The 26183-nt window shown below is 45.5% G+C and overlaps 1 protein-coding gene across 12 annotated transcripts in view; it reads left to right on the forward strand.

Moving 5' to 3' along the window:
- The window catches only part of PTPRQ (protein tyrosine phosphatase receptor type Q), a 2012995-nt gene that overhangs the window by 901597 nt on the left and 1085215 nt on the right, over positions 1-26183 (forward strand). For all 12 annotated transcript variants that reach the window (XM_069629300.1, XM_069629298.1, XM_069629293.1 and 9 more), the window contains one exon: positions 15864-16036. In XM_069629300.1, coding sequence (XP_069485401.1) covers positions 15864-16036 — 173 coding nt within the window. The remainder of the gene's footprint in view (positions 1-15863; positions 16037-26183) is intronic.

The raw sequence follows: 26183 nt of genomic DNA on the forward strand, positions 1-26183 counted from the left end.
TGGGCACCGGGAGCACCGGGCTCCTCGGCTGCCTGGCAGGGCACACTTTCACCGACGCCAACAACTACGAGCCAACGCTCTGGCTCGGGGAAGAGAAAATCCGAGAACCCCGGTAAGCTTCTGGAGAGGTCACGGTCGATCTTGAAGGAATCAGCCGAGGGTGAGCGAGGCAGTGACCCTCCCCCCAAGGTGAAGGCCTCAGGCGCGCCCAAGGTGGTGAAGGCCTTGATTCACCCGGCTATGGCCTCTATCCGGCGAGTCGTGGTGGCCCTGGCAAAGCCTGTGGAGGCTACCCCAGTGGAGGCGACCTCGGGGCCCAGAGTTTCCCTGTCACTGCGGAGTGAATCCTTTTTTCAACCCATCGATAAACCCCCGTGAAGACCCCGGTGGAAAAAGAGGGGGGGCAGTGGCCGTTACGGACACGGATACAGCCTCTGAGGAGGAGCTGGTTGAAGTTGTGAAGTGCCTCAACAAGAGGTTTGAGGAGGTCCGGTCCCACAGGAGGAATCCCAGGGAGGCGGACGAAGAGAGTGACAGTGGTGTCGATGAGGCTCCCGTGGATGAGGAGCTACCATCGCGCCTGTCGCAGCCAGTGCCCGAGCCTCAGGACAACTCGGTGGCCATTTTGATGGCAATCCAAACCTTATGCACAGAGATAAGGACGAGGTTGCCTCTACCCCCAACGGACGACCCAGCAGAACCGGGCCCGTCAGGAAGCCCTCCAAACAAGCAGAGAGTTCATCCCCCCGCCCTTCCAGCCCTTACGGCCCGCTCAGCCTTCATCTCCTTCCCCTGATCCTAGGGAAGGCACGGGAACAGATACGGCCACAACGGGGACGGTGGTGATGACGGGATGGGCCTTCCATGACCACCCCATCGGGCCTTCCCGCCTGACGAAATTGGCTCCTTCCACGCCATGATTGCCAGGGCATCCGAGCTTTTCCAGCTCTGCCCCGAAGAACAGAAGAAGGAAGGTTTCCTCTATCAACAGCGCAAGGCCAGGAGGAAGACTGCCCTCGCGGTGCCGTTGCTTGACGACATCTGGGACGAGGGACTTACTCTCCTGAAGAACCCATCCACGACGCCTGCCAAGAGGGATCGGTACGAGAAGAAGTACCGTGTCCCCGATTCTGCCCCTTTGTGCCTTAGGGCACAGCCGACCCCGGATTCGGTTGTCTCGGCGGTGGCCAAGAAGAAAGCGGCGGGGGCGACGGCTTCAACTTCAACCTCCCCACCTGACGGCGAGGGAAAGAAACTGGACCCCATGGGACAGCAAGTCATCTCGTCTGCGGCGACAACAATTAAGGCGGCCAACTCCCTAGCGATTGTGGCCCGCTACGACAGGGAGTTGTGGTACAAGATCTCTCCCCTGCTGGACTTCCTACTGGACGACAAGAGGGCGGAGGCCATGGAGATCCTGCAGGAAGGTGAGGTGGCATCAGACATCGCTGACACCGGGTTCCGCCAGTTGGTCAACAGTGTTTGCCTTCGACAGCGGGGATGGCTCAAGTCAACAGATTTCCGCCAGGCCGTGCAAACCAGAGATCTGGACATGCCCTTTGACGGGAACAACCTGTTTGGTAAGACAGTAGATGAGTCACTTCAGGCCATCAAGACCGACACGGAGACGGCTCGGGCCTCGGGAGTTTTCCAGCAACGACAGCCGCCCTTTCGGAACTCCGGAGGCAAGCGCGGTGCCTCCAAAGGATTTGGCAGTGGCTCCTCTACGTACCGCCAGGCAGCCCGTTCCTCATTGCAAGAGGCCTAGAGAGGGTGCAGCAAGTCAGGAGGATCTCGTCGCCGTCACCAAGGAGGCTAGGGCGGCAAGGCCGCCTCCAAGCAGGACTGAACCGGCCGTAGCGTCAGGCCCCCACCAGAACACCCCGGTGGGAGGCCGGCTGGCGAAGTTCGTCAGCATGTCGGAGTCCATCTCCACTGACCGTTGGGTGCTGGATGCCCTGGCCCACGGGCACACTCTCGAATTCCTAAAGAAGTGCCCCCGCATTCCTCCCGTGGCCTGGAAGGAAAATCACGTTCCTCAACTGCTGTTAGAAGTAAGGGCGATGCTCAAGAAGAGGCTCCGGGGCTCTGCAGTATACTCAAGATACTTCCTCGTCAGAAAGAAGACAGGCGGTTGGCGCCCCATCCTGGACCTGCGTCAGTTAAACAAATACATCAAGGCCCAGAAGTTCCGGATGGTCACCCTCCAGCACGTGCTGGTACAGCTGGAGGAAGGCGACTTCCTATCGTCGCTGGACTTGGAGGATGCTTACTTCCACATCCCCATTCTAAAAGGACACCAAAGGTTTCTCAGATTCGTAGTCCAAGGATGGCACTACCAATTCAGGGCCCTGCCATTCGGATTGAAGTCGGCACCCAGGGTATTTACCAAGTGCCTAGCACCAGTGGCGGCGTGGCTGTGCCTGCAGGGGATCCACGTTTACCCCTACCTGGGCGATTGGCTCATCCGAGCAAGGACAAGGGAACTCGCCGTCGAGCACACAGCGAAGACCGTCCAACTGATCACGGATCTGGGATTCTCCAGCAACTTCCCCAAATCCCACCTGGTTCCGTCAGAGGTCGCACTGTTTCTGGGAGCCAAGCTCGATACAGTGGCACGAGTGGCCTCTCCGTTGGAGGAAAGGACAAAGGTCATCCTGGGCAAGTTGCAGCGCCTTCTGGCCACGGACGTGGCCAGGGTGAGGTCCATCAAGTCTCTTCTCGGCATGATTTCCTCTTGCATCTACCTGGTGCACCTATGCAGGCTGTGGATGCGTCCTCTACAGGAGTTCCTCGATGCCCGTTGGATGCAAGCAGCGGGCAGTTTCGAAGACAAGATCTCGCTCAACGAGGTCTTCCGCCAAGCTATTCGGTGGTGGGGAACCCACGCGCATCTCGCGGCGGGCACGGACTTTCAGACCCCAGCATACCAGGAGATGGTGACCACGGATGCCTCCCTGGAGGGGTAGGGAGCGCACACCGGAGATCTTCAAGCGAGAGCCCTTTGGCTCCCAGAGGAGAGGTCACTCCACATCAACATCCTGGAGCTTCGAGCAGTGTTCTGGGCTCTCAGATCGTTTCTCCCATCCCTCAAGGTGGTGAGGATCTTCACCGACAACACCACCACGATGTTCTACATCCGAAAGCAGAGAGGAACCAGGTCCCGGGCCCTATCCAAGGAGGCCCAGGGTCTGTGGCATTGGGCCGTTGCCTAGGGGATGTTTCTGGTGCCCTTCCATCTAGCAGGGATAAAGAACACCATCGCCGACTCACTCAGCAGGGAACTGCGCTCGTGCCACGAGTGGGAACTGGGTCAGGACCAAGTGGATCGACTTTTCTGACGATGGGGCAAACCCCAGATGGACCTGTTCGCGACAGCGGCGAACTCCAAGTGCCAGAGGTTCGCCAGCAGGTTTCCCCAGCCGAGGAGCATGGGCGATGCTTTCTCGTTCCCCTGGGATGGCCTGTTCCTGTATGCATTCCCCCTGTTGCCATTGCTACTGCGACTCGTCAACCAACTCAAGAGGTACCATGCAGGATGATCCTCGTCGCACCAGTGTGGCCGAGACAGATCTGGTTCCCGGACCTTCTGGACTTGTCAGCGTCCCCCCCAGTCAAACTATCGACGGACGTGGATCTTCTCTCCAGAGAAGGAGGCGCCATCCTCCATCACGACCCGGGGTCTCTGAACTTGCAGGCCTGGCTCCTGCAGCACTAGAGTTTGGAGGGTACGATATCCCGGCGGACTGCAAGGAGGTGCTTGCAAAGGCCAGGGCATCCTCAACTCTCAAGTGCTATGGTCACAAATGGAAGAGGTTCTCTGTCTGGTGCTGTGCACAGAAGATTAACCCTCTGCGAATTACGGCCCCTCAGGTGCTGCCGTACCTGCTGTCGCTGGCCAAGGCGGGGCTGGCTCATGCCTCCATCAAAATACATCTAGCGGTGATCTCACGCTACACCAGAACTACGGGACAATCATCTCCGTGGTCTCATCGCCTGGTGAAGGAATTTATGAAGGGACTGTTCCGTTCATTGGCAAACCGACCGTTGCCCGGCCGCCCGAGAGCCCATTCGACCAGAGTGATCTCTGCTACCACGGCGTTCTTGTCTGGTGTACCCCTGCTGGACATCTGCAGGGCTGCTACCTGGAGGTCGACGCACACCTTCAAAAGATCCTACTGCATCGACCGGGATTCCAGGAGGTAAGAGATGCTTAATGTTGAGCCTTGCCACCTCCCGTGGTTGTGCATGTGTGTACTGCTATGTATTCTTATATTCATGAGCATATGAATCCATGCCAGACACCATGCTGGAGAAGGAACAAGTTACTTAACTGTAACTGTTGTTCTCCAGCATGGGCCTGGCATGGATTCACATGCGAACCCTCCCTCCTTCCCCTCTGTGGCTCTTCACTTGGTCCTACTGCCACTTTACGTGCTACCAATCTGAGTATGGCTGCCAGGGGAGGGGCCTAGGGAGAGGGCAGTCATTGGCTAGGGGCAGTATGACCCAGAGACCAGTGATTGGTTACTACTAAGAAAGACAGATCAGAAACGAAACTGATACTGATTTTTTTCTTTAACGAGGATTCCCAGCCTGACGACAGGGAATATTCACGAGCATGTGAATCCATGCCAGACCCATGCTGGAGAACAACAGTTACAGGTAAGTAACTTGTTCCTTACACCAGAAAACAACCTGAGGCACCCATGGTGTGCATTCATTTTAATGGAGAAAAGGAAATACAGCTGGGGGTTAGTAGCCACTGATTATCATGCGGCAGTCAGCCAGCAGGGAGCTGAAACACTAAATGCCCACTGAAAAGTTATACATCCTTCTTTGTCAGTAAGTGGCTAACGTGGTGGATCTAGTGTTAAAAGGCAATGAGGTGATAACACGTCTGTATACCTAGAGGGAAGTGATGGCAGGAAGGGCTCCAGCAAATGCAGCTTGTAAGCCGAGCACTGCAAAGCGCACATTTAAAGCCCCAGGACAAAAGTAATATAGAATGTAACATATTGCTGTGTTGTAAGACTGCTAACTGGCAATCTGGAGCAGTTGCTGTAGGCCCCTTTCAACTGAAAAAGTTGAAGTGTCCTAACACCATCCCCGATTAGTGGTAAAGCGTTTAGAGTGCACGATGACAACACTGTTACATTTTAGGATGGAAAGAAAATTCAAAAGGTGGATGAGCACCGTCATTAGAGCTAAAAACATAACATACATTGTTTCCAAATTAAGTGTAATGGCATAGGGCAAAGTAGTAGGTCAGAGTTTTCTGTACCAACTGTTATGCTTTCAAGCTAGTTCTTCATATTAGAATATTTAAAAACATTGTAGCGAGATGTTGAGTATAGAGTGGCATCCATATGTGGGACAGCCGCGGGCTATGTTTGAATGATAGATTGGGGTTAAATACAGAAATCAATTGATCTGCTTGACCCTTTATTGATTTGAAGGTGGAATGGAATTGATGTAGGGGTACCCTCAAACGGATACTTGAGCACACTTCTCGGTTCACCCTCTTCAGGAAAGGTCACCACCCTTGAACTTGCTTCAACCTCACAAGTAGACAAATGCTTCCTGTGTGCTGGGATGGAAAACCCTCCTATTAAACCTTCATCACACTCTGAAAGGAAGTTCATCCCCATTGATTTCAATGTGATTATTCTCAAAAAACAACATTTCCACTCAATGCAAACTCAGATGTTTGAGAGGTATGTTGTAGTGTGTGTGTGTACAGTATACTTCACTGTAGATGAGGAGGATATCAAGGTTGTTTGATGGATATTGCTGGATACACAGGAGGTTTATGTTTCAAGTGGGAGGTATATACTAAAATGAACCGTCCTTCATTGGTTTCTATGGCAATTGGGAGTGCAATGCAATGGGCTTTTCATTATTGCTACCTGCCCGTGAATGGTTCACCCAAAATAGCAGCTATGTCTGTGGCATAGAGAGGTGATTGTAGCTTTGGGCAGTAACTGATCTTTTGTTTCTATGGCCACCTGTTGGTGTAGTTGGAGGGCCTTTTTGAGTTCCAATAACACAGGTTTTGTTTTTGGGTTGGGACCCTGGCTTGGTTTGAAGCCTTCATTTGCATTATAACAGGAGCAGTGGTACTTGGTTTTGGTGGCACCATTGTAATTGGGTTGGGGTGAGATCAGGGATCTGGGGATGGGTGATGACTGCCAATCAAGTTTTGTGCCTAGAGATCCATTAATGGAGGAACACAAATGAGAAAACCCTGCTTCTGCCCCAAACACTAATGGCAGAAATCTAATGCTTTGAAGCAGAATTGACTTACTGTATATATGCCTAACAAATACACAATAAATGATAATAAACGTGCAAGGGTGTTCTTTTCCAAACTATAGTGGTAATGGCAGTTCTTGCCAACAGGAAGGTTCCCAATGTCTCGGGTGGTCAAAACTTCAAAAGGAATGTTCCAAAATGTATTGCTCCAAGGATTAGGGATTAGCTCCTTTCTCCCGGATTCCTTCTGGTTCTAAATTAGGAGTTTGCCTCATCTTTATGTTGTTTGTTTTCTTTTACTTATATCCTTGGGTCCCAGTTCCCGTACCTTCTTGAATGAACTACACTGTATTATTAGATTTTCATATGGGTTTGAGTCCCAGACTCGCAATACTGTATTATGCCACTTTGGTGTACTCTCCTGCCATGAATATGTTTTCTTCTGATCTGTCTCTTTTGCTTTCAGGGTCCTGGACCCTGTTATTCTCAGATTCTCATGTGGGTGTGGGTCCCAGACTTGCAATGCATGGTCGCAATAACCTGGTTTACTCTCCTGCCAAGCATGTGCTTCCTTCTGTACTGTCTGTTTCTCTCAGGGTCCCAGACCCTCTTATTCTCTGGCTTTTATTAGGATGCGGGTCCCAGACCTTCTTATCTCGTTTTCTACAGTTGTTCCCCGATTCCTTCAAGCCCTCCAGTACCTCTCGGTCTGCCCGTGTACCTGTTTGTGTGGTTTCCGTCTTACGCGCACCTGTGCTTTATTCGGAGGCTCTGTTAGCATTCAGGCATTGTATCCGGCCGGCGACGTCTGCGCCTGTCAATTCTTCCCCGGGCTGGACCTTCTGTCTCTGGCCACCTTCGGGTTCCCCTTCTTGTCAGCAATGCCTCGCCAGTCTTTGCTCCCTTCTGGAGCTATGCTTTTGCTTTCTGGCAGCTTGCCGGATGTTGGGACGCTCGTAGGTTTGTTCTGGCAGCCTGCAAAGTAGCTCCTTCTCCCTGGACTACCTTTGCATTTCCGTTCACCTCCATGCATGGCACCTCCTGTTGCTGTCCCCTTTTTGCCGGGTCAGCGTCTCCTAGGTTTCCTCGTCAGAGGATGGCTCTCTCTATGTTGGTTTCCCTCTAATATTTTGTATTTTCTTTGACCAATCAAATGCTGTGAGAGACTAGACTGTTAACTTCGGTTCTCTGGAGTGAGCTTCATATTCCTGGTCATCATCTTCTTCACAGTACTCGTACTGGAGTTATGTGGAAAGCAGTTTGCATTTTCAGGGCCGAAGTCATGTCTAACATACTAGGTTGGTTGACTTAAAACAAAGGACATTGACACTAGTTGGGAATTTGGCTTGGGAAAGAGGGAGGATCTAACAAAGCTGAGGTATAACATGTTCTCTGGGAAGAGTCATCCCTAATCCCATAACAAGCTTCCTCTCCCATGTGATCCTCCCCCGGTGCACCAACCTCAGGGGCACTGTTGAACTGTGGACACACTGCACTGGCCCCATGGGAAAGGTCTCCCACTAGGGAAGAAGGGACGACATCCACAGATAAGTCTGCCTCACAAGATGACAATTCACCTTTAATTTGGAGCAACTTGCAAATTATTGCATTGTTAAGTCAATATGTCCTACATAGTTACTTTCACTCCTGATAAACATGGAGAGCTAGAGCTTCAACCATAATACCAATACATAGGTATTTAGCACACTGAGACATCACCAGTCACATAGTCACATAGCAAAGTGTGCCTTGGTAATTGGAGAAGTCAAAACATCATGGCCTAATACACATCTCTCTATGTATAAAGCAGAACATCGGTTAGTTTGTCCCTTATACAAATTCACACCATTCCACTAATCTACACCAGGTTGTGCATAGTTACCTGTTAGGACCCTCTGGACATTTCTGGCTACATGACATTTGGACAGCCCCCGCCCACCCCAACCTTTCCCCGGATTACAGCCACTTCACACAGGAGTTGCTTGCCTGAAATTGGCAAAATCTCATTGTGGGCTTAGAAGAACTGGACAAAGATAATTTTAGGTGGCTGGACATGTGAAACAAAATGCGTGGGTCCCTAGGGGACCTTGAAAACTACGTTTCAAGGCCCTACGATGCACCGTTTCTGAGATATTTGCACTGCAATGCACTGCACCAGGGTGAGGTGACAGGTGGGGAGAGTGGACATGTGGATTCTTTTTTTATGAGGAGGTCCCTTTGATGGTGTGCCTGTGTGTAGAGAATCCCTCTCACTATTGAGGAATCCTGTCCATTTGTCCTTCAACGACCTTGGCTCATGCCAAAACTGCCCAACATCTATGCCAAGTGCCTGCTCCATGCCCCGGAGTGCAAACAGGCCAAGTCCCGATCCAAATAAAATGCCTTCAATCTAGTATCATCTGATGGGAGGTCCGAAAAAGAAGTGGTCAATAAATATAATGGATAAGTAACTACAAAACAACCAGAATACAAAACAGCTTCTATTAAAAATCTTATGGCTGTCTTCCCCGACAACAAAATCAACTACATTAGGATGGCCATTGCCTCAACTGCCTTTCCCCAGACTTCACCTGCATTGCCACTCCATTGCCACTCCACTTGATTTATTGTCTATCTGTCAATTCCCCCTGGCTCAAGCCGATAACATTTCAAAGCTCCAATGATCATTAAAAAAAATCATCCCTATCAACAGACAATTGCAATGCTAAGGTAATCAGTCTCAGGTTCATGGCACTGGTTTACTCATCACCAACCTCATCAGCACATCTCTAATCCTCCATGGATGACCCCCAGAAGTGCGAACATACAGTCATCAGACCACATAAGGCAAATCCGGAAATCTTGATCAACTTCAGACCAATCTAGTGCTTCCTTTGGATCAAAATTACATTAAAGCCATAGCAAACTCCCAACCTTGCTCTTATCAGAGACCCAAATCCCTGCTTAGTAACTTCCAATCTAGTTTCTAACCTTGCCATTGAACCAACACCATAATATTATACATGAAGGATCAATAACTAAGCTCTTGTAACCAGCCCACTTTGTGGCCATATCATTAACAACCTTTTAGTGCTAATCGAACTTCCCAGCATCATTTTCCAAAAGCAACTCTTTCTAGAGCAACCTGCTACCAACAAGCCAAACTTGAAACCTTCTCTGATTTCAGCCCCATCAATTCCATTGTGCCTCATGGATGATGCATCTTAACAACCATTGTGAACAGCCAAATGACACCTTTTATGACATAATGGAAGCCCATTGCACTGGGCACCACGTTTAAAGGGATGATAACCAGATCCTCCTTAAATTGTTTAATGGATCCAAGGATCATTGTCAAGTGGCTCACTGCTTGAAGGATATCCAGTGTTGGGTGCAGGAAATGTAGCTCTGCCTGAATGGACAAAAGACAGAAATCGCTTTCATAGCCCCCACTCCACTGACCTATTCCGTTCCCTCTTATCTGATACCAATATCCAGCCAAATCATATGGAATTTTGGAGGGAGGGGTACATTTGACAGTGAGCAATCCTTTATGTCCAGAATAAATACAGTTTTCAATCGCACATACTTCTATCTTCCCCACTTTCATTGGATTGTCCCCTTTCCTCATCTAGATCATAATAGTGCACTGGTGCTTGCAGTCATAATCTCCAGACTAGATCAGTGTGAAGCCATTTACATTGGCCTCCCAAATATGCAGCTCACCAAGCATCAGAGAATCCACAACCAGCGGCTCACCTCAATCTTCATCTGGTTTGCGGTGATCACATCTCACCTGCTTTAAAAATGCGTCTCTATTTCCGTCTCATGTTCATACATTGATTATTAATCTCTGTGACACACCTGTTATGCAACAATCATTACTGAGAAGATTTATTATTAAGGAAATACTGCAACTCAACTAAAATATTAACACAAGCACAGCATTGATGGTCTTGGGTGACTTCAAAGCTTAATTACTAATAAATGTGGTTTTGTAATCACAAGGCTCATGTGTCTCCCCTACGCTTTATAATATATTTACAAAGCCTCTATTCGACAGTTAGACCACATGGTTATCTTTTATACGAACTACGCCGACGACACCCACATTTTTATCCCTATCTCAGGCAACCACACAACAGACTCCAAACGACTTAACAACATTTACAATATCATCCAAGCATGGATGGCACAACACAGACTCTGCCTTAATGACAACAAGACTGAGCTACTCCTTGTGGGAACTCCAGCCAAACTGAACAGACTCGACTACCAGTTTAACACCTTCACTATTGATGGCAACAACATCAAGGTCTCGAGGATGTCAAAACCTTAGGCATGTACATTGACTCGACCCTCTCCCTAGAAAGACAAATTAACGCCACTGCATCTACCACTGCTTACACCTGCAAGTATCATTAATGCCTGCAGACCTTTTCTGACTCCTGACAACTACATTACCCTAGCTAGGGCCCTTGTACTCACCAAACTATACTATTGTAATGCCCTATATCTAGGTACCAACAAGCATAACTTAAGAAAACTGCACATTTATCAAAACAATGCGCTCTCAGAGTGTTCAAGGGGTCTCAGTCAACCAAAGAATCAAATTCAAGACCCTCTCACTTACCTATAAATGCTTACATAATCAAGCACCTAGGTACCTATGCGACAAATTTAAAACACTACACCACGAACCGACTGACCAGATCATCGCAATCTAACTGCCTCATCATACCTAGGTTCAAGCTCCATAAGGCAGGTGGCAGGAGCTTCCCGGTACTAGCAGCCAAAACTTGGAATGCCTTACCCCCTAGTATCAGACTAGAACCCTCCTACCACAAATTCCAAAAGTTCGGCAAATCCTGGCTCTGCTCCAACCAAGATTAACTTCTCCACCTCCCTTGCTCTCCGGTGAGGGATATGTACTCGTATCATGTTTTTAGCCCGCAATTTCAAACCGATGCAACTGATGTTATCCTGTAAATCTATACTTATGCAACTGTAAATACTACTATGTAAATGTCAAAATATGTACAACTACGTAAATGTCAAAATATGTACAAATACTGCCTGTGTAACCTTATAATGTGTAACTGTAAGAAATGTACCCAGGTGCCTCAGGGCTAGGCGCACTATATAAATACCTCTGCAGGAGAACCCACCCCCTTTACTGCCCTATATTGGAGACATGAGGCCATGCCGTGTTTGACACCAGTCGTTGTGCCAATACCGCTGTAAGTCTTTGGAAGAAGGTACCCATTGAGAGAATCTTATCAAATGTATCCCCGAAGTGATGATAACCTGCGGAAGGAACTTCCTGAAGGAATATGAGAAAGATTAAAGAAAAGGAACCAGTGATGTCATAAAAAGTATGCACGATGTCCCAAGATACTGGCTGAAGGTGATGTATAGATCCTAAAGAAACTAATGATGAAGTAAATAATCAAGTGAACTTTCAAATATAAAACAGGAAGATTACACGTTCATGGAGTGCTGCAGAAAAACTATTGTTCAATAAATGTACAGACGCTGAAACGCAAGGTAGACTAAGTCTTCATAGAAGTTGACTATGAGTAGAGAATAGAATGGGGCAAAGCCGCTATTGTACAGAAACTAGACATTGGCATCATGATTTTAGTAAGCCAGAACCCATGAAGCGGGAATGGAAAGCTGTGTCGCAGAAATAATAATCGGCTCATGGAGCTGCATGATGAGGTTGTCTGGCCTAGAGTCAAGACTGAAGCAACCAAGGTCAGCTATCTATTCTGCAAAGGAGCAAGCATGCAGAGGATGAATCTTCCCTTGTTAAGGTGCAAAGTAAGAACACCGAGGATGCCAAGTTGTATTCATTTAGAGCATTTAAAACCTACAAAATGGACCAAATCGTGGTCTCCTGTCACATGAGCCAAGGATGGAAGTAGAGTACGAACTTGAAGTCCCAGACATGATAGCGAGTGCCCTCACTCGCGTGCATTCCCAAAGTTGAGGATACTATGCAAGGCCAAGAACAAAGACAATTTCGTGGAAAAAGGTATGGGCGGTGAGGGATGATGGGCTAATTGGGTGGTGGGGTAGTTTCATGCCCTATCTCCTTGCACCTGGGTCTGGGCTTATGTGCTGCTAAATGAACTGAATGTTCCAGTCATGTCACAAGCGTGCCAACCAATCATATCAGTCCATATAACTTAGGACCTTATAGTTTGAAGACTTATGAGAAACTGTGTATCTATTTTTTCTGAAATTACATGTTTTTTAGAGGTAGGCATAAATTATCCACCTGATAATGGACAGCCAATAACAATCCTAGCTCCTATAGAAAAGTATGCTTAGATGTCTCCCTTAACCAATCCCAACCCTTAATAGGTTTTTTACTACTGCCACGTAGTATGACATGACTCTGATGCATTATTGCTATAAGAGGTATGTTTTTTGTGGAGATCATTGAGAGACTGAGCGTACGTCCGTTGATGTTTGTTGTAATCTCCCTGTTTTAGATAATTGCTAATAAAACAGTACTTTGCCATCTTCCTGAGTTGGTTCCGTTATTTGGACTCAGAATTATTTTGATGTGATCCCATCCATTACAAATGCATGTTCCTAAAGCACCTTATGCTCATTGGGATGTGGAAAACAGCTTTGAATGGGAACTTGACTTACTAGAGTAGACAGAAAAATTCAAACAGAGAAGCCTGTTACACGGAGCACTCACAACTTAATGATCAATGGGAGAGTAAACATATTGCAAAATGTTCTACTACACTGGGAAGAGCAAAGGCCATATAAAAGATAAAGGCTCTCTGACGACCTGATCTGTGATGAGAACAGTCTGGTAGGTGGGATCCTTGATAAATAGCTGACTACTGTCCGAGCACATTCTTCATGCATGAGCACGTATGATACATTTGTGAAAGAATTGACTCAACAACTGACTAAATCCACACTTTCTAGTAATAGGAAATGAATGCAGGTGCGATTGAAATATTATAAATATGAGGCTGCAATGGCAAAAAGAAAACTGAGAAAACTATTACGCCATATAATGGGAATCAAAACCTCATTGGATGCACAATTGATTGCATGTAGGCAGAGAAAGTATTTATATAAAAGATGGTTAAAACAGCTTAAGAAGTTGACTTGCATTCATAACTGCCAGGAGAGGATTGAAATTGTTAAAAGTAATGATTTGTGACAATTTTTTTTTAAAAGTGCATGGTGAAATGAAACTTTCGTCAATAGCTAATTGTGTATTGCAACATGATTGGGGGGGGGTAACATATAGAATTTGATTATACCAAAATGAAGACAGCTCAATGGCAATACAAGTGGCTGATATTGTTAGGATATTAGAATTATTAACAGGCTCTATGGACTAGGGTCTAGATGTGGCATATAATGTATTTTTAAAGACTAGTGTTTGCCATGTGTACATGGGCCAACGTAAGAGGAGAAGGGAACACCCAGGCACACCTATTTTGTGTATAAATTGAGATAAATTTAAAGATATAACACCTAACTCGGTTTGGAAAGAATTGAAAATAATTTGAGGTGCGGGGGAGAAAAGCTCAACCTTGGCATCTAGGTCGGGAATCACAAGAACAAAAAGGTGGTTGTTCCTAAAAAGGGTATTTAGGAACTCCCGTCCCCTGCACACTATCTATTATCTGTAAAACAGATCAGTAATTTGTTATAGTAATCTAAGATTTTTTATGCAGTTTGATACCAGTACTTAGTAAACACGAAAATGCAATCTAACACTTTTGTAGAGCATAGCAATTGTCGTTTATTGTTGTACAATATTTAGGCCCAAAGCGTTTACATGGGCCAACGTGCAGGTTTACATTGACACAGTGGGACTACTATATATCCTAAGTCTACTGCTCCCTCGAGCTGTGACAACAGGCGAAACTATGCGAAATGGACCACTGTAACAGGAGAAGCTATGCAAATTGGACCACTGTATATCCTAAGGCAACAGCTCCCTCTAGCAGATCATTCTGTGTGTTTGGGCAGCCTCTACTGTGCATGATTGCATTGGACAAACATACATCTGGCCTTTTATTATAAGTGGATAGCTGGGGTTGGTTATGTATTGATGCATATGGCATAGGATCTCTATTAGCAACAGCCATACTGTGTGTGTTCCTGATGGTTGGAGGCACAGTATTATATTACCAGTACATATATAAATGTGGTGTTTTGAATCCTCACTATGTGGGATGCCCCACAAACGTGTTTTGATATATATAATCATATTAATGAAATCATTGGGTTGATAATAATAATATAATCCCATTTAATCAGACCAGATTTAGGAAATGTACTTCAACAATAACAAACATTATGGTCCTAGTAACTATTATTCAGTAGGCTTTGGACACATATAACTGTCTTGTATATTATAGGTTATTTATAACACGCTTGATAATACCCAGAGGTTTCTAAGCACCGACCCGGGGATCGAACCTGTTTTGCTCCATGTGGTCTTGCTTCCAAGGTGAGAACGTTGCCACTGAGCTAGCCTCCCAAGCATTTACTGATTTCAGTGCTGCATTTGATACCGTCCTATGTGAATTGTTATGGACAAATAAAGTTGCTGAATTTGTAGGAAACAGATAATAACAAATAACCTGGGATATGGGACTGTTGAAGTGCAGAGTAGCTCTCCAAGAAAATACTACTGTGTTGATCCCGATGAATAATCTTGGAGCACTCAGTAATGCTATGCCTACGAATAATGGACACAAGCAGGGCTGTGTTTTGGCACCAACGCTATTCAATCTATATCTAGCTGACTTGAACATGGCATTTGACTTGGATGAAGAATTCCCTCCTAACTTGGTACTACTCTGTTTCAGTGGCTTGTTTGATTGGACTGTACAGCGAATGGGCTGCAATTGCATATGTCAGCCGAGACTTTCATCCTCCTATTTAATGAGTACCGTTAAGCTGAGTAACAGTAGTCATTGTGTATAGTGGCAAGATTCATCTTGGTAAATTATAGAACACATGTCCACCCCTTGTGGGTGCGCTCAACTCACTGAGCTAGCTAGTCAATGTGCACCCTTTGGGCGTGCACATGCATTCTATAAATGCGCCATGTATACATAGGCCTCCTTGCCACACACACCAACGTTCATTTCCAAGAGATGTCTTGCCTCTTCTGGTCTGTGTTTGATCACTTTAGGCTGTCAGGTGCGGGTGGCCATTGGAACGGGCTGGCATTTCTCCGAGACGTCAGGCAGCTGTGCACTGACTGCGGGAGAAGTAAGCAGGTGCCTCATTGCTAAGTACCGGCTCCAAAATGCGCTGCCAGTGGTCGTCAAGGCAGGCCTCGCCATCTTTGTTGCCAGACACATTTTGTGTCGTAGTGTTTTTTTTGGCCACTTGGGAATTTCTGGGGCAAACGGATGAGTTAAGGGCACTCACGATCTGTCTGCAGGTATGAAAAATGCATCTCATGACAACACAGATTGTCTTTCAGAAACGATGTATGTATGGGTTGTTTTCTTTTTCATAATTTCCTTTAAAAAGTAAGCGTCTCTGTTGCCTATGTGATTTAAGTTATAGGCACAATAGAGTGTGGGTCAAACGTGTAATCTTTCTTTACATCTTTCCCTTTCAAGCTCCAAGCGCTGTGTCCGATTTGAAGGTGAAGGAGGCGGAAGCCAGCTTAATAGCCATCGTCTGGAGGCGACCGCTGCAGCCAAATGGCGTCATCACTCAATACAGGGTGAAGGCGACAGTGAAGGAGACGGGGGCGACCATTGAAAACACCCTTCTCACAGATACGCCGACGGTAGGGCGTCACTGCCTTTGATATCCTGATTGTTTATCCAATCAACGCGCACTGAGCAAGGATTGCTTTTTAACTGTTTCTCACGCCTCCCCTCACTTTGCAGCACGGGCCGGGTGTTTGGAGATGAGCGACACCTTTTAGTTTTCGCCCTGATAAGTGGGTGACAATTCGAAGTGTTTCCTGTAGAGCACCTCGGTTGCTACAGTGGGGCCAAGGTGACAAAAAGGATGTGGGTGCTTAAACGGCTAGGTGCCGAAAAGGCCTTTCTCTCTCTGCCCATTCATCGGGGTGATGATTTTTAAGTGGGACTGGCATTGTAGTAGCAGTTTTTACAAATTAGCCTTAACGTGCTGTAGTAGATCTCTTTATGGAGGACATTTGATTATAACAGGGGAATCTCAAACAGGATTTGTTGTACAGAAAACAGTATTGTGACACAGTGACCAGGATGTGATGCAGGACTGGAGCTAATACCGTTTTAAAGTATTAGAAGTGCAGTTAACGGGAAAAATGTACTTTGGGAACTCCTCCAAGGCGACTTTGAAGGGTGGGTTGGGGGTTATACGTGCAGGCCTGAGGGGTAGAGCCCCAGTCCAAATGGAACTATGCCCTATCATCTCTTCAAGGCATCCAATGCCGGTGATTTGCATGAAAGGCGACTTTGAAGGGTGGGTTGGGGGTTATACGTGCAGGCCTGAGGGGTGGAGCCCCAGTCCAAATGGAACTATGCCCTATCATCTCTTCAAGGCATCCAATGCCGGTGATTTGCATGAAAGGAAAGAGTATTCTGGGGAAACAATATTGAGCACATTTTAAATTTGAAAAATGCCTGTGATAGTTATTCAGCTCGAAACCCTTATGTTCAAGTAATTCAAATTGGTCACTGATTTTTTCGTTTGTCTCATTGTTCACCCTAACAGAAAAATGTCTGTAAATCAAAAGACATATATACCCATTTGGACAGCTCGTTAAAAGTAGGAGTGGACAAAAATGGCTGATTACGTTCTGTGGGAAAGGTGGCAGATTCATGGAGAATTTTGACCATGCACTGAGAAAAATTGGCAGTTTGGTTCTTTTGGTTCTTTTTCCTGCTCGAAATGTACATTTTTTAAATTTCTTTTTTTAGAAACTACATTTTTGGAGGGAAAGGGGCGTTTCGCCTGCTAAATTGTATTTTATTTGCTGAAATTTCGCTTTTGTGTATGATTTAAACCACACAAAAAGTCAAATTTCATCTAAAGACGAAGTTTTCGCTGCAAGAAAACCCAGCCAAAATTGTGGCACAAAAGGCGGTAGGTAATTCCCCCAGCCGGCAGAACTGAATTGTTGGCAAACTTTGCCAATTCCTTTTCGCCGGCGGTTTTTCACCCACCCATAGTTAAAAGCATGTGTGGTTGGGCTATTTCTTCTTGGAGCTCATAAGTTAAACATTCACTTTTGCTCACATTAGTCTTTGAAGCTGGCTTGTGGATGACCGCTTCAGAGCACTCTAAAGCTTGCTTGTGGGGATCCTGGGCTTGCTTAAGCTGTCAAAGGCAAATGTAATTTCCCTTTGACAGTTTTTGTTACCAAGCACAAATGTCCAATGGAACATGCATGGGCGGGGGCATTTGGCTTCTCCACGCTTCAATGGCCCATTGGGGATGTAGGCTGGGGAACTGCACATGTGGATGTGTGTGGAGGGTGCACACCTCTGCCTCCATGAACATTAAGATAGTTTGGGGTGATGACACAGTAGCGTTCCAGCTCCTGCGCATGAGCAGGAAACAGGAAGCACTCTTTTCTTTCTCGTTGCTGTTCATGTGACGTGGGAGCCAGGGCTTCTGTGTTTCCTAGGAGGCTGGTGCATGGTGAGAAGCAGAGTCCAGAGCTGCTGATAAGAAATATCTGTATTATGTTGCATGGGAGTGTAAATGAATGCAAGAGTGTATGATGCAAGTGCATGCATGAAAATGAGAAAGTGAATGATGCTTTGATGTGTGTGTGTGTGTGTGTCGTGCCGCTGATTTTGTGGGGATTGGGAATATGACGGAAAAATCAAAGATGCCCAGAAAAAAATGATGCGGTTTTGGGACCATTATTTTCTGGGACTATTTAAAATAGCAAGTATGGCGAGTGTTATTACATGGCTACACTGGCATTTTGGAGCAGCCAGTTTAGCAATTTTTGACTGTGGCATGGCATTTTTATTGGGCATCTTTGATAAACGACGCATGATCCGTGTTATTACACGGTTAGACTGGCATTTTGGTGCAGCCTGTCTAGCCATTTCTTACTGTGACATGACATTTATTACTGGGTATCTTTGATAAAGCCAGCATTATACATGTTATTAGTTATGTTGTTATGGTAAGGTGGCTTTATATAGTGCAGCTATCACCCAGCAGTATCTTGGTGCTCTGACAGGACAATCTGCCAGGGGGAAATAGGAGAGGCAGAAAACATATTGGCATGGAAAGGTGGCTATTGAGGAAAATGAAAGATTTTTAAAGCCTTACGGAATTCTAGATACTTCTCTGTGAGTCTTCGAGCGAAAGGGCGAGAGTTCCACAGTAGTGGGCCTGCAAGAGAGAAGGCCCGACCTCCAACCGTGGCTTCCTTAATCAGCGGTACATGGAGAAGGAAATGGTCAGAGGAGTATAAGGCTCTGCATGGAACATATGGGACAATCTTCTCACAAAGGTACAAGTCCCCTTGGCCATTACTGCTGGATTAATCATACAGAGGACTTTAAACTTCACCCTACCATCAACAGGGAGCCAGTAAAGTTTGTTTAGAACTGGAGAGGCATATTCAAATTTGGGGAGACCACAATCTGAGCCACTGAATATTGAACAACCTGTAGTCTGTTCAGTTTATATTCAAGCTGGGCCAGTAGAGTGGCGTTATAGTAGTCCAAGATACCCATAACAGCACAGGCTACCACAGGGCCCTTCATGTCAGGAGGAGTGAAAGTCATTCCTTTTTAAAGGTTCTCAGCTTGATTAAACAAAACTGCATCTAGCGCTGATCTGCAGGTGTGGAGAAAGAGTGGCTGATATTTTGATCCCCAGATTCTTAATCGAGTCAACTGGGATAGGGAATGCACCCAAATATGTATATTAGCAAGATAGAATGGAATTGTGGCACAGCCAGTGTGTATTACTTTGCAAAGGAATTGTTTACTGGGCACCAATGATACATCAAGCATAATGTATCATTACATAGTTAGACTGGCATTTTGGTGCATTCAGTCTAGCTAATTCTTACTGTCACATGGCATTTGTTTACTGGGCTTGTATAATAAAGCAAGCATGGTGTGTTATTACATGGCTAGACTGGTTTTTGGTGCAGCCGGTTTGGGCATGTTTTCAAATTGTGGCATGGCATTTTTGATGGCAAAGCCAATGGGAGTATGTTCTTATGTGGGGATACTGACATATTTTGAGAGAACCAGTGTGGACATGTTTTCTTATATTATTGTTACTGGCATTATACTCAAAGCCAACATGAGCATCTTCTATGGAAATACTGACATATATTGGTGTAGTCAGCAATGGGAACTGTATGGGCACAGCCGCCATTAAAATGTCTTTAAGCTTGCATATCTTGTAGGCAAAGGCATCATGGAAATGTGTTGGAGAAAGTCCCCTGTGCAGTGCTGGTTACTTTCATCTATTTGATTTTTTAATTTGTTACCCTACAAAACCAATTGAAAACTATCTGTCTTTTTATCCAATTTTTCACTTAAAGTGAGCTGTAAAATACACCCTTTTAACCTATTGTGCAGCGGCATGTGGAGCGTTCCAATGCAGATGGAATTACCAATAAAGGATCTCAGACCCAAATACCCGGACAGACTCAAAGAATATGGCAAAATACTACTTTATTATCAGCTCAATAAGTAGGGAAACCTGGTGAACAAACAGATTGCAGCTCTCTCACTCTCAATGCATTTCAGTTACACAAAAGGTTTTATACCTCAGTATACGTCAGCTATGGCATCATCCTATGTGGTAAATGGTGAAAACCTATCAAAAGAAGGGATTGGTTAGGGGAACATGTATACCTATACTTCATTTAGGTGTTAGGTACACAATTGGCAGCCGCTTATCAGGTAGGCACACCTTGAACTACCTCTAACTATGTATAATACAGATTAATAGCATTATAACAGCAGCAGATTGGCTTATGAAAGAATCTATAGTCCATCGTTACATAGCCCTAATAATTGGTCGGCATTCTCTACCATTCCTGGACATTTGGTTCTTTAGCAGCATTTAAACAAACAAAAACCAGGTCAGACCACTGCCCACTTGGCCAATTAGCAGACCATCCCTCATAAATAAGGCCCTAAACCAAGGCTTCTTCTTTGTAGTTGGCCTTGCTGACTGTTCTCTTCCTCGGGAGTGAGGGTATACATCACTATCTTTGTCTGGAACCTAATGACCTTTTATTTAGTGCTATTCCTCTTGGCCTCCGTAGACTTGGTTGATCGATCTTGCATATGCTTTCTGCATCTGTGTTTGTTCAATACTTGGCACTTCAAATGTTCACTCCTTTACCTAATCTCAGCGAAATATGTCATGCGTATGTAGCTTATCCTTTTCAACTCCTCTTGGGCTTGCAATTATTTCTTGATGTGGCATCCCTGATCCCAACCCAAACAGATATTCTTTGTTCTTTCCACAAAGCTGTTTTCCAGTGCCTGTCAGCTTCTGCAGCCTTGGTCTATCTTCTCTCCTTCAGGCTTCTTGCTTATTATTTATACAGAGTCAATGTCCATATTTTCATCATGGCCGCTTTACCTGTGTTATATTTTCTACTGCAGCAAATTTCTATATGTCTCATCTACCATGCGTTTCTGCATATGTACATCTCTTCTCACTTATCTTCTCAGTGTATATGATTTCTTTGTATTTGCATGTTAAGTTACTTTGTTACTGCAGTCACATCTTTATTCTTTAAATATTATCATATTGTTTCAGTGTGTCTTCAAGTCTCCTCTTTATGATGTCACTTTTGTCAGATTTCACTTATAGCTCTTCTATGTTCAATGGTGTCTGCAGACTTCCTTCTACCACCTCAGTATGAGGGTACATTTGATCCGGTTCTCTGAGTGCATAACGTCTTTCATATATTCAATGTGGTTTTGGGACTATACCAGGTGTCATGCACAGTGCATTTTTGTTGTTCTTCCAATATGACATAGGTAAGGGGTGGGCACTACAGATGACGTTTACATCTTCCTCTCTACATTCGCCCCTCTGGTTGAGTCCTCGACCACCTCCTCAATTTTCATAGTCTTTTCTTCACACTGTGGTTTCTTTGGAATCCATATCTTCGTCTATCCCCCTCTGATCACCTGCATTCTTTATGTGCTCATCCACGCTCCAGGTCATATGGAAACACTCCCCAGTCAGTTGACAGAATACCCACCATCCGACATCTGCGTGAATGGTTGACGTCACATAGGCACAGTCAGAACACAATGTCACTTCCTCATCCTCATATCTTTGGAGTGTGGCGATAAGCACCACTAATTCTGCAGCCTGCGCTGAACTTATCACTACTTCGACTTCACCATCAGGGTTTAACTTTACTACTGCTGATCCAGTATTTCTTTCTCCTGTCGTTTGGTCAATTCTTGAAGGACCATCAATGAAAAGGATTCCCACCCCCCTCCGAAAGCATTTTCTTTAACATGGGGAATATCATCATAAATCTCAGTATACTTTGTGCAGTCATGTACATGGTCCTCTTTCCCTACAAGTTCTGCTATGAATGTTGCTGGATTCACTACTCTATTTCGAATCCAGCAATACAAATTGTTAGAAATAATCACTTCATACGCTGTTGCTCTTTGTGTAGTCAAAGTACTTTTGGGTTTCTCGAAAATGGCGAATAAGGAATGCTTGATGACTAACGTCATTGAGCACCCCATTGTAATACTTGCAGATTTTTCAATCATGAAAGCAGCAGCAGATAATGTCCTTTTATTACTGGGTCTAAAATCCCATTATAGTAGGCCAAGAGTTTATGTCCATGTCCTAATCTCGTCTACTGTGTGAGGACTGTTGTCGTACCTCTCCATTTGAATCTGAAAATTAGTAAACATGTTTTGTTATCTTCTGTAATCCCTAAGACAGGGGCTGTACAAATTGCCCTTTTAATTATTCAAATCCTTCAGTCATCTCGTCTGTCCATGTTATCTTACTCTTACATATCTGTGCTTCCTTGAGCCCTTTTAAAAGTGGTCGAATATACGTACTATTATCAAAAACCCAGGTCCTGCAATTATTACATAGGCCTACAAATTGTTGCATTTTCCTCATTGTCTCAGGTGTTGAAGTTTTCATGATCGAGCCTGCTCTCTCAGGTGTCCCTTTTCTCCATTGTTGAGAGATTAGCTGTCCTATGTACAGGACATCTTCCAGACATTACTGCAATTTCTCTTTGTGTACCTTGTATCCTTTCCCTGCTAGTATAGTCATTAGTTGAACTGAATCTTTTCTGCATTTTTCTTCTGTCTCACTGCATACTAATATATCATCTACTTAATGAATTATTGTGCTCTAAAGTTGTACATTATCCAGGCCCATTTGAAGGGCCCTATTTAAAATTGAGGGGGACTCACAGTACCCCTGGGTTAATTTTGTATGTTTACAGTGCTGGTTTCTCTATGAAAAAGAGGTCAAATCTTGTGAGTCTTCTTGAAGGGAAATTGAAATGAAGGCATTTTTAAAATCTGTGACTGTAAAATATTATGCTTTAGCTGGGATGTTGCATAATATCATAGCTGGATTTGGAACCAGAATAAAACTCTGCTTCGACAATATTTTTTTGAGGCGTAGATCCTGAATAAATCTCCACAACCCCCCTGTTGATTTCTTCACTGGGTACACAGCCGTGTTACATGGGGATTCTGATAGCACAAATATTGTCTCCTGTACCAAAGCGGAAATGGTTTCAACTATACCTTTGTCTGCTGCTCTGGACATGGAATACTGCTTTGCTAATGGCAAAATTGCTCTTGGTTTGAGCTTAATTTTAACTGCTCCACTCAATAGACCCACATCATATGGACTACTGGTCCAGAGATGCTTGACACTTTTTCTAAATCTTCCTCGAAAAAAATGACTGTTTCTTTTTTTATCAGTTCCATTCTCTGTGGTATTTCTCTATTCTCAACTTTAATCGAATAAGTGAAACTTATAAAAAATACTAATTCATCATCTAAATAATCATCCATGAACAATTCATCTGTCAAATGTGTTAGCCTGTATGCTTCTCCAAGAGCTAATAATGCTCTCCATCCTCTTCCCTCATCACCTGTCCTATGAACAACCAGCCTTTCCTTTCTTACTGCTACTGCTTCTAGTTCTAAAGGGATAACCTCTCCTTCATCATCCATATGTATTTTTGGCCTAAACACAAATTTGTCAAGTATTCTCAACAATATAAGTATCAGTCTGGGAAGCCATGTTACCAAAATATTTATTCCATACAAAACTACTTCTGGGTGCAAGGGGACACTTCGTAATGCTTTTTGTCCTGCAAATGCTAATATGAATTCTCTTACATTTAGGTAATGTATCTGTAGATTTACGAGGCTGGAGACAAGGGGAGTTGCTGAAATAATATTTATTTCTTGTGTAAATTAAGATCAAAAGTCAATTAACTGAAAGTTCTGGCGGTTTCCTTCACCGTGGGGTCTTCTTCCCCAATGCTTTCCTGAAGAAAAGGGACTGTCTCCTAATTTGTGATATCCGGATAGGCCCACCACTCTGGGTTGACTGAACTCTCCTTCTCGGCGTCCTGTGGATATGACAGACAGCGTTTGTTAGAATAGGCGGGCTTTTGTAGTCCTCCCAGGTTTCAAAGCCCCACCAGTGTTCTTGGCTAACGCTTTTGTCATTGGTGGGGAAGCCGTTGGACCGCCTCCCTTAAGACCGGCATTCCCCACCGTCACTTCCGCCTGCCCGTGCAGCATAGGGGAAAGCCCTACGATGCATATGGGCAGGTCCTGACGTCTGAGGCGCCACCCGACCTCAGCCGCGGGCTGGTCTGGCTGCGGACACTCTCCTGACATTGCTCCCAGGCTCCACCCGTCCTCAGCCGCGGGCTGTACCGGCCACGGACACTCTCCTGACATTGCTCCCAGGCTCCACCCGTCCTCAGCCGCGGGCTGTCCCGGCCGCGGACACTCTCCTGACATTGCTCCCGCCCTTCTTCCAGCCCGGGCTGGCGACTCCGGGACGTCCGCCGCCCCGGGTTGGCATCCTAGCATGGTGAGTAACTACCCACGCTGCAGCTTTCTGCTGCGGCCCTTCTACATCTGGTGTTTTTGCTGGGCTCGTCTTTGTTTTGTTCCCCATGTCCACCCGCTCTATGGGAGTTGACGGTTCCTCCCCTCCCGTCCGTTGCAGGTACTTCCTCACAGTATCCCTAGAGTGGAACACACTATCCCTTTGTCAGTAAAAGATATTGTCATGTTTCGTTTTGTCATCAAGCCATACCCTAATATATTAACTGGTGTCTGCCTAGAATAGAACAGTGGCAACGACACATCATGTTCTCCTATAGGTGTGGTAGCCAAAGCGACCCCTCCCCAAGGGTCACTTTGGCCTAAGCTTCGGCATGCAGTAAATAAGGAGATTAGACACAGACTAATGGGTAAACCAAGCTTCTTGTATTAGATAGAAAATACACAGCATACACAGTGATCAGATGATGAGCAGGAAAATACAGCAGGACAAGTGGCGAGCAGTCGGCACTTGGAGCTCTCAAGGGACAGCCCTTAGAGCGCAGGTTATATAGCATATCCTATGCAATCACTAATGTATTATAGCATTTGCACAATGGTGGGAGGTACTTGGCATGAAATTGCAGACATTTGGCAATGGCTGTCAACATCTCACTTGTGATGAAGCCTTGCAGAGACATTGGCTGGGTACATCGTGTTGTACTATGGATAAGCGTCATCTTCAGAAACCCTACTGTTATCTACCATGTATGATGCTAAGGCTATACTTTTAGAGAGCAAGCGGAAGAGAAGGTCTGACGTGTCCCTTTGCCTTGATACGGGGTCTTGGTCTAATCTGCTCCAGGTGGGGTTTGGGAATGTCAGAGGAGCAGAGTCCAGAGGTAGGCAGAGGAAAACAGAAAGCCAAAATGGATGATCTTAGGCCTAAATGTATGAGAGCATAATGTAGCATACCATAGCATAGCACGACACAGCACAACATAGCATAGCAATTCTACCACATAAACCCCCCGTTTAGTCATCCCTGAGACAGGGCGTAGACCACAGGAAGCAGGATCGGGGCATAGCATCAATCAAAGATGCCCAGATAGACGGGTGACCTAGGGATAGGGTGGGTAGGCACAGGTATTGTCACAGAAAGGATGCTGCTTCAGAGACATAGATTGTCTGCCTCTAAGGTCCCAATTAAAAAATTCAGCATCAGACATTTGTCTTAGAACATCTCTCATTTCCTGTTCATTGGAGGCGTCTTTGGAGTGGTCCTTCTTAATTAGAGATATCACTATTTCAAGTGGAATCAGTGTGGCCTCAGCAGGCACCTGTTTAGCACAGCATGACAGAAGGCAGCGAATAAGAAAAACTATCATTGCAACAGCGCCAATTATAACAACAATGATTATAATGCCATGTAGAATGGAAGAGTCCAGTGAAACAAAAGTGTATTGAATCCAAGTTAAAAATAAGCCAGCATAACCTTTGTTTATAACGTATAAGATGGTACCAACCCCTTGTAGGTGTACTATGATCTGTAGGTTTACTATGATGTCCCCAACCTGGGAGGAGTTATCGGGTACCCAGGTGCAGCATTCTTGTCCTATAATTTTACAGGTAACCCCCTAGGCAGCTAGTAAATAATCGAGCACCATTCTATTCTGTAGGACCATAGTTCTGAGTGCAACTTGTTTGCTTTTACCAATATGTGTTCCCTTTTCAGTGTTTTTGGCTACCTGTTCTAGGAGGAGTGATAGGGAATGAAGATCTGCCCTGTTGATGGCATTGCCAATGTTCGGGACCAGGAACCCTGGGAGGACTTTGAACCATGGCTAGGCATCACGTATGGACCATCAGGGGGTGTAGTGAGCTTCTGGAAAAAGGGACACATGACAGATTGCTGGGCGAATG

The sequence above is a fragment of the Ambystoma mexicanum genome, chromosome 12, assembly GCF_040938575.1.
Source record: "Ambystoma mexicanum isolate Mex_15411 chromosome 12, UKY_AmexF1_1, whole genome shotgun sequence".
NCBI lineage: Eukaryota > Metazoa > Chordata > Amphibia > Caudata > Ambystomatidae > Ambystoma > Ambystoma mexicanum.